Raw genomic sequence first — 16,321 nt, 5'->3', positions numbered from 1 at the left:
GTCCGTCCGTCCGTACGTCACACTTCATTTCCGAGCAATAACTGGAGAACCATTTGACCTAGAACCTTCAAACTTCATAGGGTTTAAGGGCTGCTGGAGTAGACAACCCCTATTGTTTTTGGGGTCACTCCGTCAAAGGTCAAGGTCACAGGGGCCTGAACATTGAAAACCATTTCCGATCAATAACTAGAGAACCACTTGACCCAGAATGTTGAAACTTCATAGGATGATTGGCCATGAAGAGTAGATGACCACTATTGATTTTGGGGTCACTCCGTAAAAGGTCAAGGTCACAGGGGCCTGAACATTGAAAACCATTTCCGATCAATAACTAGAGAACCACTTGACCCAGAATGTTGAAACTTCATAGGATGATTGGTCATGAAGAGTAGATGACCCCTATTGATTTTGGGGTCACTCCATCAAAGGTCAAGGTCACAGGGGCCTGAACATGGAAAACCATTTCCGATCAATAACTAGAGAACCACTTGACCCAGAATGTTGAAACTTGATAGGATGATTGTACATGCCAAGTAGATGACCCCTATCGATTTTGGGGACACTCCATTAAAGGTCAAGGTCACAGGGGCCTGAACATTGAAAACCATTTCCGGTCAGTAACTTGAGAACCACTTGACCCAGAATGATGAAACTTCATAGGATAATTGGTCATGCAGAGTAGATGGCCCCTAACGATTAAGGGTCACTCTGTTAAAGGTCAAGGCCACAGGGGCCTGAACATGGAAAACCATTTCCGATCAATAACTAGAGAACCACTTGACCCAGAATGTTGAAACTTGATAGGATGATTGTACATGCAAAGAAGATGACCCCTATCGATTTTGGGGTCACTCCATTAAAGGTCAAGGTCACAGGGGCCTGAACATTGAAAACCATTTCCGGTCAGTAACTTGTGAACCACTTGACCCAGAATGTTGAAACTTAATAGGATGATTGGTCATGCAGAGTAGATGACCCCTAACGATTTTGGGGTCATTCTGTGAAAGGTCAAGGTCACAGGGGCCTGAACATTGAAAACCATTTCCGGTCAGTAACTTGAGAATCACTTGACCCAGAATGATGAAACTTCATAGGATGATTGGTCATGCAGAGTAGATGACCCCTAACGATTTTAGGGTCACTCTGTTAAAGGTCAAGCCCACAGGGGCCTGAACATGGAAAACCATTTCCAATCAATAACTTGAGAACCTCTCGACCCAGAATGTTGAAACTTCATAGGATGATTGTTCATGCAGAGTAAATGACCCCTATTGTTTTTGGGGTCACTCCGTTAAATGTCAAGGTCACAGAGGCCTGAACATTGATAACCAGTTCCGATCAATAACTTGAGAATCACTGGACCCAGAATGTTGAAACTTCATAGGGTGATTGAACATGCAGAGTAGATGACCCCTATTTTGGGGTCAGTCTATTAAAGGTCAAGGTCACAATGGCCTGTTTATGTAAAATCATTTTTTGGAAATAACTTGAGAACCACTTGACCTACTATCTTGAAACTTAATAGGATGATTGGACATGCAGAGTAGATGACCCCTATTTATTTTGAGGTCACTTGATCAAAGGTCAAGGTCACAGGAGCCTGAACAGTGACTTGAGAACCACTAGGCCAAGAGTGTTGAAATTTAGCGGGATGACTGGACATGCCAAGTAGATGATCCCTATTGCAGCCAACCATCAGTGTCTCTTTGACTTTCGCTCCTGACCCCTATTGACTTCTTGCCTATAGGACTTTGCATTGGGGGAGACATGCGTTTTTTTACAAAAGCATTTTCTACTTTTATATCTGATTACCTACCCTGATTTTGATCAAAATTGATTTATATCAGTAAGTACTTAAAAGACTCATTTGAAAATTCATTATTGTCATTAGTTGGACTGAGACAATTAAGGTAGATAACTATGGACTGATTTTATGTCAAATTACCTCCCTTTATTTCAAATTAAAATGGGTATATCTCCGTAAGTAATGAAGATACTGATCTGAAATTACATTTATGCCATCAGATGTACTTGAAAAATCAATGAAGATGCATATTGACTGAATTTATGACAAATTACCTCCCTTTATTATGCCCCCGAAGGGAGGCATATTAGTTTTCAACTGTCCGTCCCTTAGTTCGTTCGTTCGTTAGTCACAACGTTGACTTTTTGCATGAAGGCACTTTACTCGCGAACCACTGCACCCAGGACCTTCAAACTTCACATGCTGATAGTACTTATTGAGTACACCACCCCTACTGACTTTGGGGTCACCAGGTCAAAGGTCAAGGTCACAGGGGCCAACGTTAACTTTTTGCATGAAGGCACTTTACTTGCGAACCACTGCACCTAGGACCTTCAAACTTCACATGCTGATAGTACTTATTGAGTACACCACCCCTACTGACTTTGGGGTCACCAGGTCAAAGGTCAAGTTCACAGGGGCCAACGTTAACTTTTTGCATGAAGGCACTTTACTCGCGAACCACTGCACCCAGGACCTTCAAACTTCACATGCTGATAGTACTTATTGAGTACACCACCCCTACTGACTTTGGGGTCACCAGGTCAAAGGTCAAGTTCACAGGGGCCAACGTTAACTTTTTGCATGAAGGCACTTTACTCGCAAACCACTGCACCCAGGACCTTCAAACTAGACATGCTGATAGTACTTATTGAGTACACCACCCCTACTGACCTTGGGGTCACCAGGTCAAAGGTCAAGGTCACAGGGGCCAACGTTAACTTTTTGCATGAAGGCACTTTACTCTCAAACCACTGCACCCAGGACCTTCAAACTTCACTTGCTGATAGTACTTATTGAGTACACCACTCCTACTAAATTTGGGGTCACCAGGTCAAAGGTCAAGGTCACAGGGGCCAACGTTAACTTTTTGCATGAAGGCACTTTACTCGCGAACCACTGCACCCAGGACCTTCAAACTTTACATGCTGATAGTACTTTATGAGTACACCAACCCTACTGACTTTGGGGTCACCAGGTCAAAGGTCAAGGTCACAGGGGCCAACGTTAACTTTTTGCATGAAGGCACTTTACATGCAAACCACTTCATTCAGGACCTTCAAACTTCACTTGCTGATAGTACTTATTGAGTACACCACCCTTACTGACTTTGGGGTCACCAGGTCAAAGGTCAAGGTGCTACGGGGGCATTTGTCACCATTAGCGACAGCTCTTGTTTTTTATCTAAATGAATATACCTTAGCAGCTTCTAATGAGAATGGTTTTAAACGTTATTTATGTCTTTCGTGGTAAGAAATAGTAAGATAACTCTTGATATAACATTTATCGATGTGAATACTTTTCTAATATATTGTTGTAAAGGCTTGTACTCTGTATCTTCTACATGCATATACCAATGCATGATGACCTGCCCTGATTTTAATAAAAATGGATTTATCTCAGTAAATACTTAAAGAACTCATTTGAAATTTCATTATTGTCATAAGTTGGACTGAGACAATCAGGGTAGATAACTATGGACTGATTTTAGGTCAAATTACCTCCCTTTGTTTCAAATTGAAATGGGTGTATCTCAGTAACCAGTGAAGATACTGATTTGAAATGTCATTTATGCCATCAGATGGACTCGGACAATCAGGGTAGGTAACTTTTGACTGAATTTGTGACAGATTACCTCCCATTATTTTATGTCAATGAATATACCTTAGCAACATCTAATGAGATTGATTTTAAATGTTATTTAAGCCTTCCAGGGTAAGGAACAGTCATGCTAGTACAAAAATGCAGCATTTGAGCCTAGAACCCTCAAACTTCAAGGCCGTCGCGGACGGCCCGGCTTGTTCGGCAGTGGCTGGACCTCTTTTTGGCCAAATATAATGTTGGCCGTAAACGGCCGTACCAGTTTTTTTTTTTCATTAAATCTGATCTTTTGCTTTGATCAAAAGTGCCAAAATTGCCTTGTTAATCAACTATCTACATCGCGCTGTATCTGTAATGATCACACGCGGGTATGAAAACAACTTCGGGACACTTTGTGTCAATTTTGACTGGATTAATCATAATTAAACGGTTATGTGATGGATCTTTAATCCGGTATGGTTTAAAGGACGATTTCTTTTATAATCTGTATTAATTTTTAAAGTTCAAATTTCAACTTTCAAGTTTATTGGCATAGTCAGCAAATAAAAATTGCCATTTACAAAGAATACACGTGAAGTATGGCAAAGACATAATTATACAATATGATTTAACATTTCATGAAATAAATTAATAAATATAAAAAAAAACAAAAAAAACAAAACAAAAAAAACATGCCGTATGTTTTTAAAACATGGAAACAGTTGTGTTTTTCACGACGTAATAAAACAAAAGCTAATTTCTTCTAATTATTTGGATATTATTTTAAGATATGATTATATATCTTAAACAATTGCTTTAAATAAAACGAATGTCGACATACTTCTCAACTATGGAAATACATCAAGATCTATAGCAATCTGCTAAAATTGGCCGATTGTTGGACCCTTGTAAAATATTATGAAATCAACTGAAAATCTTAACAGAAAATGGTTTCAAAATGCAAGAAAAACGCTCTTTAATACTGGCATCCAAAATCTTAAAATTTTCTTGGGGGAGATCCCACGTACCTCCATCAAGGGGAGAGAGAGAGAGAGAGAGAGAGAGAGAGGGAGAAAGAGAGAGTTCCCCTCTAGCATTCGGTACTGCTGGACGCCGAAGGCATGACCACTTGTTCAAAACTGGCGACGGCCCTGAACTTGGTATGGAGATTGGCCCTGACTAGTATGTGACCCATAGGTCAAAAGGGACTGTTACAAGAAAATATTTATCCTGATGATATTTAATGTTATGCCTATGTGAAATATGTCAAAACTTATCTTATCATTTTTAGCAATGGTACTCTGGTGAGCACTATAGGGCCATCATGGCCCTCTTGTTTATGTTAATCTGATTTAGCTTTGATGAAGCGAAAAACAATACAGACTGCCAGTGGTCAATTTATTATAATAAATATTATTTTAGTGATACCTGTTCAGATTTCATTGAAGTGAACATGGTTAATCCAGTCTGATTTTAGGTAAACATGGTTAAAGGTAAACATTGTTAACCCATTTGAAATTAAGGAAAAGAGTTAACCAGTTCTGATTTTAGGTAAACATTGTTAACCCATCCAGATTTTAGGTAAACATGGATGACTCATTCAGAGTTTAGGTTAACATTGTAAATCCATTCTGATTTTAGGTAATACTGAAACCTAGAAACGTTCGCGAACACTATATTTCGCATTTTCATGACGACAGACGATTTAGTGGCTACAAAGATTGGTGGAATATGCCGGTTGCAAAATCCGCTAAAAATTAAGAGCTTAAGCACATAACAAACGGTCGCTGGTAAAATAACAGATAAGGCTGCACATAAATTAGGCAAATATTAGTAATTGATCACTTATCCTTAACATATTTTCAATCAACCCTATTTGTGATCTTGAGTGAAATTCACGTTTCACAATATACTGTTTGTTATATCAGTTTTGATCAAACAAATACAAGCATCATTCTCGGTGATAACTGGACCATAGCTAAGCAAGGTAACACTGTTTTAAATTTGCGTAAAATAAACATCAGAGGTAAACCTGTATAGCGGTCTGTTTTACAGAAGCGTGCCGACTATCACCGAGCAATTATTATCACAGGGTGTCACGGAAAATCCGATATTTAGCAATACACGAAGACAATACACCAACGTGTCAATATCGAATTACACCTCTGGGCACAATTCAAAACTTCGCAGAGTCACGAGAGTGTTCCTCCACGCAAGAACGATTATCAGTCAATCTGATTCACCAAATTAAGCCCCGCCTACTATTACGAAAGCAAATGAAACGAAATATTTGATGAACGCACCGTCTAAAGCCCCACCCATTTTCCTAATACGAAAAACGCAAGTTATTTTTAATATCAAGCCGATTCACCGAAGTAATCGAGAACTGAAAAAATGCTGGAAATAATGACAACTTGAAGCGAAAACCTTAAAACTATCCATATTATAGATAAATTTGCGCGATCGATATTAGATAAATTCGCGCGATCGTAAAATATTAGTGTTAAATAAATCTACGCACTCGTAAATTTCAGTTGCGTTCATAAAATTTCAGTCGAAGAATCTTTGAGATACAAATGAACTAAAGCAGTTCTTTTGGTTCTTTTTTTGCGTGCCTAACGTATAGCATTCATACACCATTGATACACAGCCTCATCAAAGGGCATCAAAATAAAGAGCTACTTATACCTTTATGTGGTATATTCGCTATACATTTTTATGTATGAAACGTTATAGAAATTTAGATATATATATAACGAAACTTTAAACCTTTTTAAAAACCTTTTCAAAAGTCAAAAAATAAAATAAAACACGCTATTTTGGATAAATGATTATGACCTTATATAAATTTTGAAATAAAAAGTTAGAAATTTAAGAGCTAAATGGTCATGCTTTAGAAACATCTAAGTAGTGGAAAAATGGCCATTAAAGGGAGATAATTCAAAATTGGCAAACTATATAAAGGGCAACTTCTTACTTATCACTAGGATAAATTACACCATACTTAGCAAAAGTCATCATTGCCAAGCAAAGTTGTGCATATTATGTGCATGTTCTGGTTCAATATTTTTAGCTCACCTGTCACAAAGTGACAAGGTGAGCTTTTGTGATCGCGCAGTGTCCGGCGTCCGTCGTCCGTCCGTCAGTCCGTGCGTGCGTGCGTGCGTCCGTAAACTTTTGCTTGTGACCTCTCTAGAGGTCACATTTTTCGTGGGATCTTTATGAAAGTTGGTCTGAATGTTCATCTTGATGATATCTAGGTCAAGTTCGAAACTGGGTCACGTGCCATCAAAAACTAGGTCAGTAGGTCTAAAAATAGAAAAACCTTGTGACCTCTCTAGAGGCCATAATTTTCAATGGATCTTCATGAAAATTGGTCAGAATGTTCACCTTGATGATATCTAGGTCAAGTTCGAAACTGGGTCACGTGCTTTCAAAAACTAGGTCAGTAGGTCTAAAAATAGAAAAACCTTGTGACTTCTATAGAGGCCATATATTTCACAAGATCTTCATGAAAGTTGGTCAGAACGTTCTCCTTGATGATATCTAGGTCAAGTTCGAAACTGGGTCACGTGCCATTAAAAACTAGGTCAGTAGGTCAAATAATAGAAAAACCTTGTGACCTCTCTAAAAGCCATATTTTTCATGGGATCTGTATGAAAGTTGGTCTGAATGTTCATCTTGATGATATCTAGGTCAAGTTCGAAACTTGGTCAACTGCGGTCAAAAACTAGGTCAGTAGGTCTAAAAATAGAAAAACCTTGTGACCTCTCTAGAGGCCATATATTTCATGAAATCTTCATGAAAATTGGTCAGAATGTTCACCTTGATGATATCTAGGTCAAGTTCGAAAGTGGGTCACATTCCATCAAAAAGTAGGTCAGTAGGTCAAATAATAGAAAAACCTTGTGACCTCTCTAGAGGCCATATTTTCCATGGGATCTGTATGAACGTTGGTCTGAATGTTCATCTTGATGACATCTAGGTCAAGTTTGAAAGTGGGTCAGGTGCCATCAAAAACTAGGTCAGTAGGTCAAATAATAGAAAAACCTTGTGACCTCTCTAAAGGCCATATTTTTCAACAGATCTTCATGAAAGTTGGTCTGAATGTTCATCTTGATGATATCTAGGCCAAGTTCGAAACAGGGTCATGTGCGGTGAAAAACTAGGTCAGTAGGTCTAAAAATAGAAAAACCTTGTGACCTCTCTAATGGCCATACTTGTGAATAGATCTCTATAAGAATTGGTCAGAATGTTCATCTTGATGATATCTAGGTCAAGTTCGAAAGTGGGTCACGTGCCATCAAGAAGTAGGTCAGTAGGTCAAATAATGAAAAAACGTTGTGACCTCTCTAGTGGCCATTTTTTTCATGGGATCTGTATGAAAGTTGGTCTGAATGTTTATCTTGATGATATCTAGGTCAAGTTCGAAACTGGGTCAACTGTGATCAAAAACTAGGTCAGTAGGTCTTGAAATAGAAAAACCTTGTGACCTCTCTAGAGGCCATACCCTTGAATGGATCTTCATGAAAATTGGTCAGAATGTTCACCTTGATGATATCTAGGTCAAGTTTGAAACTGGGTCACGTGCCTTAAAAAACTAGGTCAATAGGTCAAATAATAGAAAAACCTTGTGATCTCTCTAGAGACCATATTTTTCAATGGATCTTCATGAAAATTGGTCAGAATTTTTATCTTGATAATATCTAGGTCAAGTTCAAAACTGGGTCACATGAGCTCAAAAACTAGGTCACTATGTCAAATAATAGAAAAAACGACGTCATACTCAAAACTGGATCATGTGGGAAGAGGTGAGCAATTCAGGACCATCATGGTCCTCTTGTTCAGCAGAGTTATGGCCCTTGATTCTTCAAATTTTATAATGTAGCAACTTTCAAACAAACGTACAGGAGTGATCAGTGTCAAGTCTTACTATGCATATTATCAATCGACATGGACATAGCCAGTTAAGTAGATTTTTCATCAGAGTTATGGCCAATTATTGTCATATTTTACACTGTGTACACTGCTTGCTATATATAATTAGGCTGAATTTCACCAGACCTCATGAGAGAGTATTGTGAAGCATAGTTCCTCATATTATTATAATGTTCTTATTAGATAATTTTCAGCGGAGTCGTGACCTTTGATTTGTCAAAGTCTGTGATATTTGCTGTTTCTGCTGTACATGTACATGTGGATGGAGACACACCAAACATCACAGGAGTAACCACTACCAAGCCTAGTTGTCTGTATCTTTGGAATGTTATTGTTTAGTGATTATACCCCCACAAAACAAAGTTTGGGGGGGGGGGGTATATAGGAGTGAGCTTGTTGGTCGGTTGGGTTGGTCTGTCGGTCGGTCGGTCCATTGGTTTTGCAGGGTTTCCGGATAATAACTCAAGAAAGGCTTGACCAATTTAAATAATTTTTGGTACACAGGTGTAACATCAGAAAATACAGGTCAAGTTCGAATTTGGGGTCAGTAGGTCAAAGGTCAAGGTCACAGTGACCCTGAACAGTTAAACGGTTTTCGGATGATAAATTGAGAACGCTTGGGCCTAGGATCATAAATTTTGGTACACAGGTGTAACATCATGAAATGCAGGTCAAGATTGACTTTGAGGTCTGTAGGTCAAAGGTCAAGGTCACAGTGACTCGGAACAGTTAAATGTTTTCCGGATGATAACTTGAGAATGCTTGGGCCTAGGATCATAAATTTTGGTGCACAGGTGGAAGATCATGAAATACAGGTCAAGTTCTACTTTGAGGTCTGTAGGTCAAAGGTCAAGGTCACAGTGACTCGGAACAGTTAAATGGTTTCCGAATGATAACTTGAAAATGCTTGGGCCTAGGATCATGAAAATTGTTAGGGAGGTAAGTTATGACTAGCAGATGACCCCTAATGATTTTGAGGTCAGTAGGTCACAGGTCAAGGTCACAGTGACCTGGAACATTTAAACAGTTTTTGGACAACTTGAGAATGCTTGGGACTAGGATCAGGAAACTTAATCTGGAGATTGGTCATGTCAAGCAGACAACCCATATTGATTTTGAGTTCCAAAGGTGAAAGGTCATTTAAACCTTTTACTGACAATAACTTGAGAATGCTTGTGCCGAGGATCATGAAACTTCATAGGGAGGTTGATCATGACTAGCAGATGACCTCTATTGATTTTGTGGTCAGTAGGTAAAAGGTCAAGCAAGTTCGGCTTTGACATTGGCTTAGTTCTGTGACAAGGCCATATTGTGGGGGTATAATTCGTCACTCCTGTGACAGCTAGTTTTACTTGGAGTTCTGGCCTTGTTTTTTTTTGGAATTTCTCAATTTCTGCAAATTGTTAAATGGTGGAAGGCATACGTTTGTCATGAGAAACAATCCCTAGTTTTAGATAATCATGGTCTTATTTTAGATAAAACATTGTTAAATTATTCTGATTTTAGGTAAAAAGGGTTACCAGCCACCTGTACAGGAGCGCTCTACCAATTTATCAATCCCAGGTAAATATATAAGTTTGGGTATTCATTTTGTATTTAAGTATGTTATAACAAAAGGTAAGGTTAACTTGCATTTTAATTTTGGCCTTGTGATACAAATGTCCTAGGTTAATATCAGAGCAACACTTGCTTCCTGAGTCATTTTGCTATTACTCCATCATTTTGGTTTGAATTTCGGCTTAACTGAATCGGGTATTTTAAAACATATAACTCAATGAGTTCAAGTTGAAATGCATATTTGCATATTTCAGTTTGAATTTCACAACAATAAGTAAATTTGCAATCTTAATAAGGTTTAGCTTATGTGGCAGTGTTTCAGTGAATAGTGTTGTAGACAAGTATTCTGGCATTCTGAGTCAGCTATCTTATGTCATTTTTTGCTCACCTGAACCTAAGATTCAAGGTGAGCTATTAATATGGGATAGATAGTCCGGCGTCCGTGGTTCATTGTCCAGATTACTTAAACATCTTCTCCTCTGAAACTACTGGTCAGAAGAACACTAAATTTGGTCTATAGCATCCTGGTGAGGTCCTCTATCAAATTTGTTCAAATTGGGACACTTGGCCCCTTTTAGAGGCAGCTCGAGCTAAAAATAGAAAAAAAAACATTTTAACAACTTCTTCTCATAAACTGCCTGATGGATCTTCATCAGACTTGGTCTGTAGCATCATTATAAGGTCCTATCCCAAGTTTGTTCAAATGGAGGCACTTGGCCCCTGTTTGGGGATGCTAGAGCTAAGAATAGAAAAACCTTAAAAGGACTTCTTCTCATGAACTGCTTGATTGATCTTCATCAAACTTGGTCTGTGGCATTATTATAAGGTCCTCTCACAAATTTATTCAAATGGGGGCACTTGGGCTTTCAGGGACAGTTAGAGCTAAAAATAAAAATACGTTTAAACAACTTCTTAACATGAACCTCTTGATTGATCTTCATCAAACTTAGTCTTTAGCATCATTATACAGTCCTTTTTCAGATTTGTTCAAATAGGGACGCTTGGCCCCTTTTAGGGTCTGCTAGAGCTGAAAATAAGAAATACCTTTAAACAACTTATTCTCATGAACTGTTTGATGGATCTTCATCAAACTTGGTCTGTAGCATTGTGTTATGGTCCTCTCACAAATTTGTTCAAATTTGGACACTTGGCCCCTTCTAGGGGCCTTTAAAATAGAAATTCATTTAAAAGACTTCTTATCATGAACCGCTTGATTGATCTTCATCAAACTTGTTCTGTAGCATCATAGTATGGTCCTCTCAAAAATTTGTTCAAACGGTGGCACTTTGGCCCTTTAAGGGTCCATAAGAGCTAAAAATAGAAATACCTTTTAAACAGCTTCTTATCATGAACTCTTGATGGATCTTCATCATACTTGGTATGCAGCCTAATTATATTGTCCTTTCCCAAGTTTTTATTCAAATGGGGGCACTTGGTCCCTTTTAGGGGCCACTAAAGCTAAAAATCGAAATACTTTTAAAAGTCTTTTTTAATTCAATCTTTTTTATTGTTTTTTTTTTAGCTCACCTGAGCAGGAAGTGCTTAAAGGTGAGCTTTTATGATCGCCCTGTGTCCGTCGTCCGTCAGTCTTCCGTCCGTCCGTCGTCCGTCGTCGTCAACAATTTGACTGTTAACACTATAGAGGTCACAATTTTGGCCCAATCTTAATGAAACTTGGTCAGAATGTTACCCTCAATAAAATCTTGGATGAGTTCGATATTGGGTCATTTGGGGTCAATAACTAGGTCACCAGGTCAAATAAAAGGAAAAGCTTGTTAACACTCTAGAGGTCACAATTTTGGCCCAATCTTAATGAAACTTGGTCAGAATGTTACTCATTTGGGATCAAAAACTAGGTCACCAGGTCAAGTCAAAGGAAAAGCTTGTTAACACTCTAGAGGTCACAATTTGACCCAATCTTATTGAAACTTGGTCAGAATGTTACTCTCAATTAAATCTTGGACAAGTTCGATATTGGGTCATCTGGGGTCAAAAACTAGGTCACTAGGTCCTTCATGGCCCTCTTGTTTTGTGTGTATATTGCTTTGCTTTGGATGTTCTTTTTTTTATTTGGCAGATCCCTTTTTTGTTCACTTACAATCATTTTAGCTCACCTGATCATGAAGTGCTCAAAGGTGAGCTTTTGTGATCACCCTGTGTCAGTCGTCAGTCCGTCGTCGTCAACAATTTGACTGTTAACACTCTAGAGGTCACAATTTTGGCCCAATCTTAATGAAACTTGGTCAGAATGTTACTGTCAATAAAATCTTGGATGAGTTCGATATTGGGTCATCTGGGTTCAAAAACTAGGTCACCAGGTCAAATCAAAGCGAAAGCTTGTTAACACTCTAGAGGTAACAATTTTGGCCCAATCTTAATGAAACTTGGTCAGAATGTTACCCTCAATAAAATCTTGGATGAGTTCGATATTGGGTCATTTGGGGTCAAAAACTAGGTCACCAGGTCAAATAAAAGGAAAAGCTTGTTAACACTCTAGAGGTCACAATTTTGGCCCAATCTTAATGAAACTTGGTCAGAATGTTACTCATTTGGGATCAAAAACTAGGTCACCAGGTCAAGTCAAAGGAAAAGCTTGTTAACACTCTAGAGGTCACAATTTTGACCCAATCTTATTGAAACTTGGTCAGAATGTTACTCTCAATTAAATCTTGGACAAGTTCGATATTGGGTCATCTGGGGTCAAAAACTAGGTCACTAGGTCCTTCATGGCCCTCTTGTTTTGTGTGTATATTGCTTTGCTTTGGATGTTCTTTTTTTTATTTGGCAGATCCCTTTTTTGTTCACTTACAATCATTTTAGCTCACCTGAGCATGAAGTGCTCAAAGGTGAGCTTTTGTGATCACCCTGTGTCAGTCGTCAGTCCGTCGTCGTCAACAATTTGACTGTTAACACTCTAGAGGTCACAATTTTGGCCCAATCTTAATGAAACTTGGTCAGAATGTTACTGTCAATAAAATCTTGGATGAGTTCGATATTGGGTCATCTGGGTTCAAAAACTAGGTCACCAGGTCAAATCAAAGCGAAAGCTTGTTAACACTCTAGAGGTCACAATTTTGGCCCAATCTTAATGAAACTTGGTCAGAATGTTACCCTCAATAAAATCTTGGTCGAGTTTGATATTGGGTCATCTGGGTTTAAAAACAAGATCACCAGGTAAAATCAAAGGAAAAGCTTGTTAACACTCTTGAAGTCACAATTTTGGCCCAGTCTTAATGAAACTTGGTCAAAATATTACCCTCAATAAAATCTTGGACAAGTTCGATATTGGGTATCTGGGGTTAAAAACTAGGTCACCTGGTCAAATCAAAGAAAAAGCTTGTTAACACTCTAGAAGTCACAATTTTGGTCCAATCTACATGAAATTTGGTCAGAATGTTACCCTTAAGAAATCTTGATAAAGTTGGATAATGGGTCAGCTGGGGTCAAAAACTAGGTCTTTAGGTCAAATCAAAGGAAAAGCTAGTTAACACTGTAAAGGCCACATTCATCATTGTATCTTCATGAAATATGGTCAGAATGTTAATCTTGATGATCTCAAGGTCCAGTTTGAATCTGGGTCATGTAGGATCAAAAACTAGGTCACCCGGTCAAATCAAAGGAAAAGCTAGTTAACACTGTAGAGGCCATATTTATGACCATATCTTAATGAAACTTGGTCAGAATGTTAATTTTATGATCTATAGGTCAAGTTTAAATCTTGGTCATGTGGGGTCAGAAACTAGGTCACTAGGTAAAATCAAAGGAAAAGCTTGTTAACACTCTAGAAGCCACATTTATTGCTGTATCTTTATGAAACTTGGTCAGAATTTTAATCTTGGTGATCTTTAGGTCAAGTTCGAATCTTGGCCATTTGGGGCAAAAACTAGGTCACCAGGTCAAATCAAAGGAAAAGCTTGTTAACACTCTAGATGCCACATTTACTGTCTGTTTCTTCATAAAACTTAATCAGAATGTTAATCTTGATGATCTTACGCTCAAGTTTGAATCTGGGTCATGTTGGGTCAAAAACTAGGTCACTGGGTCAGACCAAAGGAAAAGCTAGTTAACAATTTAGATGCCACATTTATGACCCTATCTTCATGAAACTTGGTCAGAATGTTAATCTTAATGATCTTTAGGTCAATAGGTCAGATGAGCGATACAGGGCCTTCATGGCCCTCTTTTTTAATTCTTTTTAAATTTAATACTTTGTCCTAAGCAAGATCTAATTAGATCAAAAACAACCTCAGTTGAGCGACTTAGGCCCATTTGGCCCTCTACTTAAAAATTTGAATGTATTATGTCTACTCTATTTTGTTAGCTCAAGGTGAGCTTTTTTGATCGCCCTGTGTCCGTCATCCAGTGTCGGCTTTGTCGTCGTCGACAATTTGACTGTTAACATTCTAGAGGTCACAATTTTGGCCCAATCTTAATAAAACTTGGTCAGAATGTTACTGTCAATAAAATCTTGGATGATTTCGATATTGGGTCATCTGGGGTCAAAAACTAGGTCACCAGGTCAAATCAAAGGAAAAGCTTGTTAACACTATAGAGGCCACAATTTTGGCCCAATCTTAATGAAACTTGGTCAGAATGTTACCCTCAATAAAATCTTGGACGAGTTTGACATATTAGGCCCAATCTTAATGAAACTTGGTCAGAATGTTACCCTCAATAAAATCTTGGAATACTTAGATGTTGGGTCATCTGAGGTCAAAAACTAGGTCACCAGGTCAAATCAAAGGAAAGGCTTGTTGTACACTCTAGATGTCACATATTTGGCCCAATCTTAATGAAACTGGGTCAGAATGTTACCCTCAATAAAATCTTGGATTACTTAGATGTTGGGTCATCTGGGATCAAAAACTAGGTCACCAGGTCAAATCAAAGGAAAGGCTTGTCAACACTCTAGAGGTCACAATTTGGGCCCAGTCTTAATAAAACTTGGTCAGACGTTACCGTCAATAAAGTCTTGGATGAGTGTGATATTGGGTCATCAGGGGTCAAAACTAGGTCACCAGGTCAAATCAAAGGAAAAACTTGCTAACACTGTAGAGGCCACAATTTTGGCCTAATCTTAATGAAACTTGGTCAGAATGTTACTGCCCGCTCGCTTAGCTCAGTAGGTAAGAGCGTTGGTCTACGGATCTGGGGTCAAAAACTAGGTCACCAGATCAAATTAAAGGAAAAGCTTGTTAATACTCTAGAGGTCACAATTTTGGCCTAATCTTAATGAAACTTGGTCAGAATGTTACTGCCCGCCCGCTTAGCTCAGTAGGTAAGAGCGTTGGTCTACGGTTCGCGGGGTCGCGAGTTCGATCCTCGGATGGGGCGTATGTTCTCCGTGACTATTTGATAAACAACATTGTGTCTGAAATCATTAGTCCTCCACCTCTGATTCATGTGGGGAAGTTGGCAGTTACTTGCGAAGAACAGGTTTGTACTGGTACAGAATCCAGGAACACCGGTTATGTTAACTGCCTGCCGTTACATGACTGAGATACTGTTGAAAAATGGTGTTAAACCCAAAACGAAAAAAATCAGAATGTTACTCTCAATAAAAATCTTGGATGAGTTTGATATTGGGTCATCTGGGGTCAAAAACTAGGTCACCGAGTCAGTTCAAAGGAAGAGCTTTTTAACACTCCAGAGGCCACATTTATGACTGTATCTTCATGAAACTTAGTCAGAATGTTAATCTTGATGATCTTTAGGTCAAGTTCGAATCTTGGTCATGTGGGCTCAAAAATTAGGTCACAGGGTCAAATCAAAGGAAAAGCTAGTTTACACTGTAGAGGCCACATTTATGACCGAATGTTAATGAAACTTGGTCAGGACGTTAAACTTGATTATCTAGAGGTCAAGTTCAAATCTGGGTCAGGTGGGGTCAAAAACTAGGTCACTAGGTCATTCAAAGGAAAAGCTTGTTAACACTCTGGAGGCCACATTTATTACTGTATCTTCATGAAACTGAGTCAGAATGTTAATCTTGGTGATCTTTAGGTCAAGTTCGAATCTTGGTTATGTGGGGTCAAAAACTAGGTCACAGGGTCAAATCAAAGGAATAGTATTTAACACTTTAGAGGCCACATTTATGACCATATCTTAATGAAACTTGGTCAGAATGTTAATCTTGATGATCTTTAGGTCAATAGGTCAGGTAAGCAATACAGGGCCTTCATGGCTCTCTTGTTTTTGCCTTTACTGTCTATCTGTGCCTCC

At 38.6% G+C, this 16,321-nt stretch overlaps 1 protein-coding gene across 1 annotated transcript in view; it reads left to right on the top strand.

Moving 5' to 3' along the window:
* LOC123534516 (uncharacterized) overlaps nt 1-16,321 on the top strand; it is a 100,927-nt gene that overhangs the window by 11,394 nt on the left and 73,212 nt on the right. Inside the window, exon 4 of the mRNA XM_053519971.1 lies at nt 10,049-10,105. Within this exon, the coding sequence (XP_053375946.1) occupies nt 10,049-10,105 (57 nt within the window). The remainder of the gene's footprint in view (nt 1-10,048; nt 10,106-16,321) is intronic.

The sequence above is a fragment of the Mercenaria mercenaria genome, chromosome 12 (assembly GCF_021730395.1).
Source record: "Mercenaria mercenaria strain notata chromosome 12, MADL_Memer_1, whole genome shotgun sequence".
Lineage (NCBI taxonomy): Eukaryota > Metazoa > Mollusca > Bivalvia > Venerida > Veneridae > Mercenaria > Mercenaria mercenaria.
This window is presented reverse-complemented; position numbering and strand designations above follow the sequence as displayed.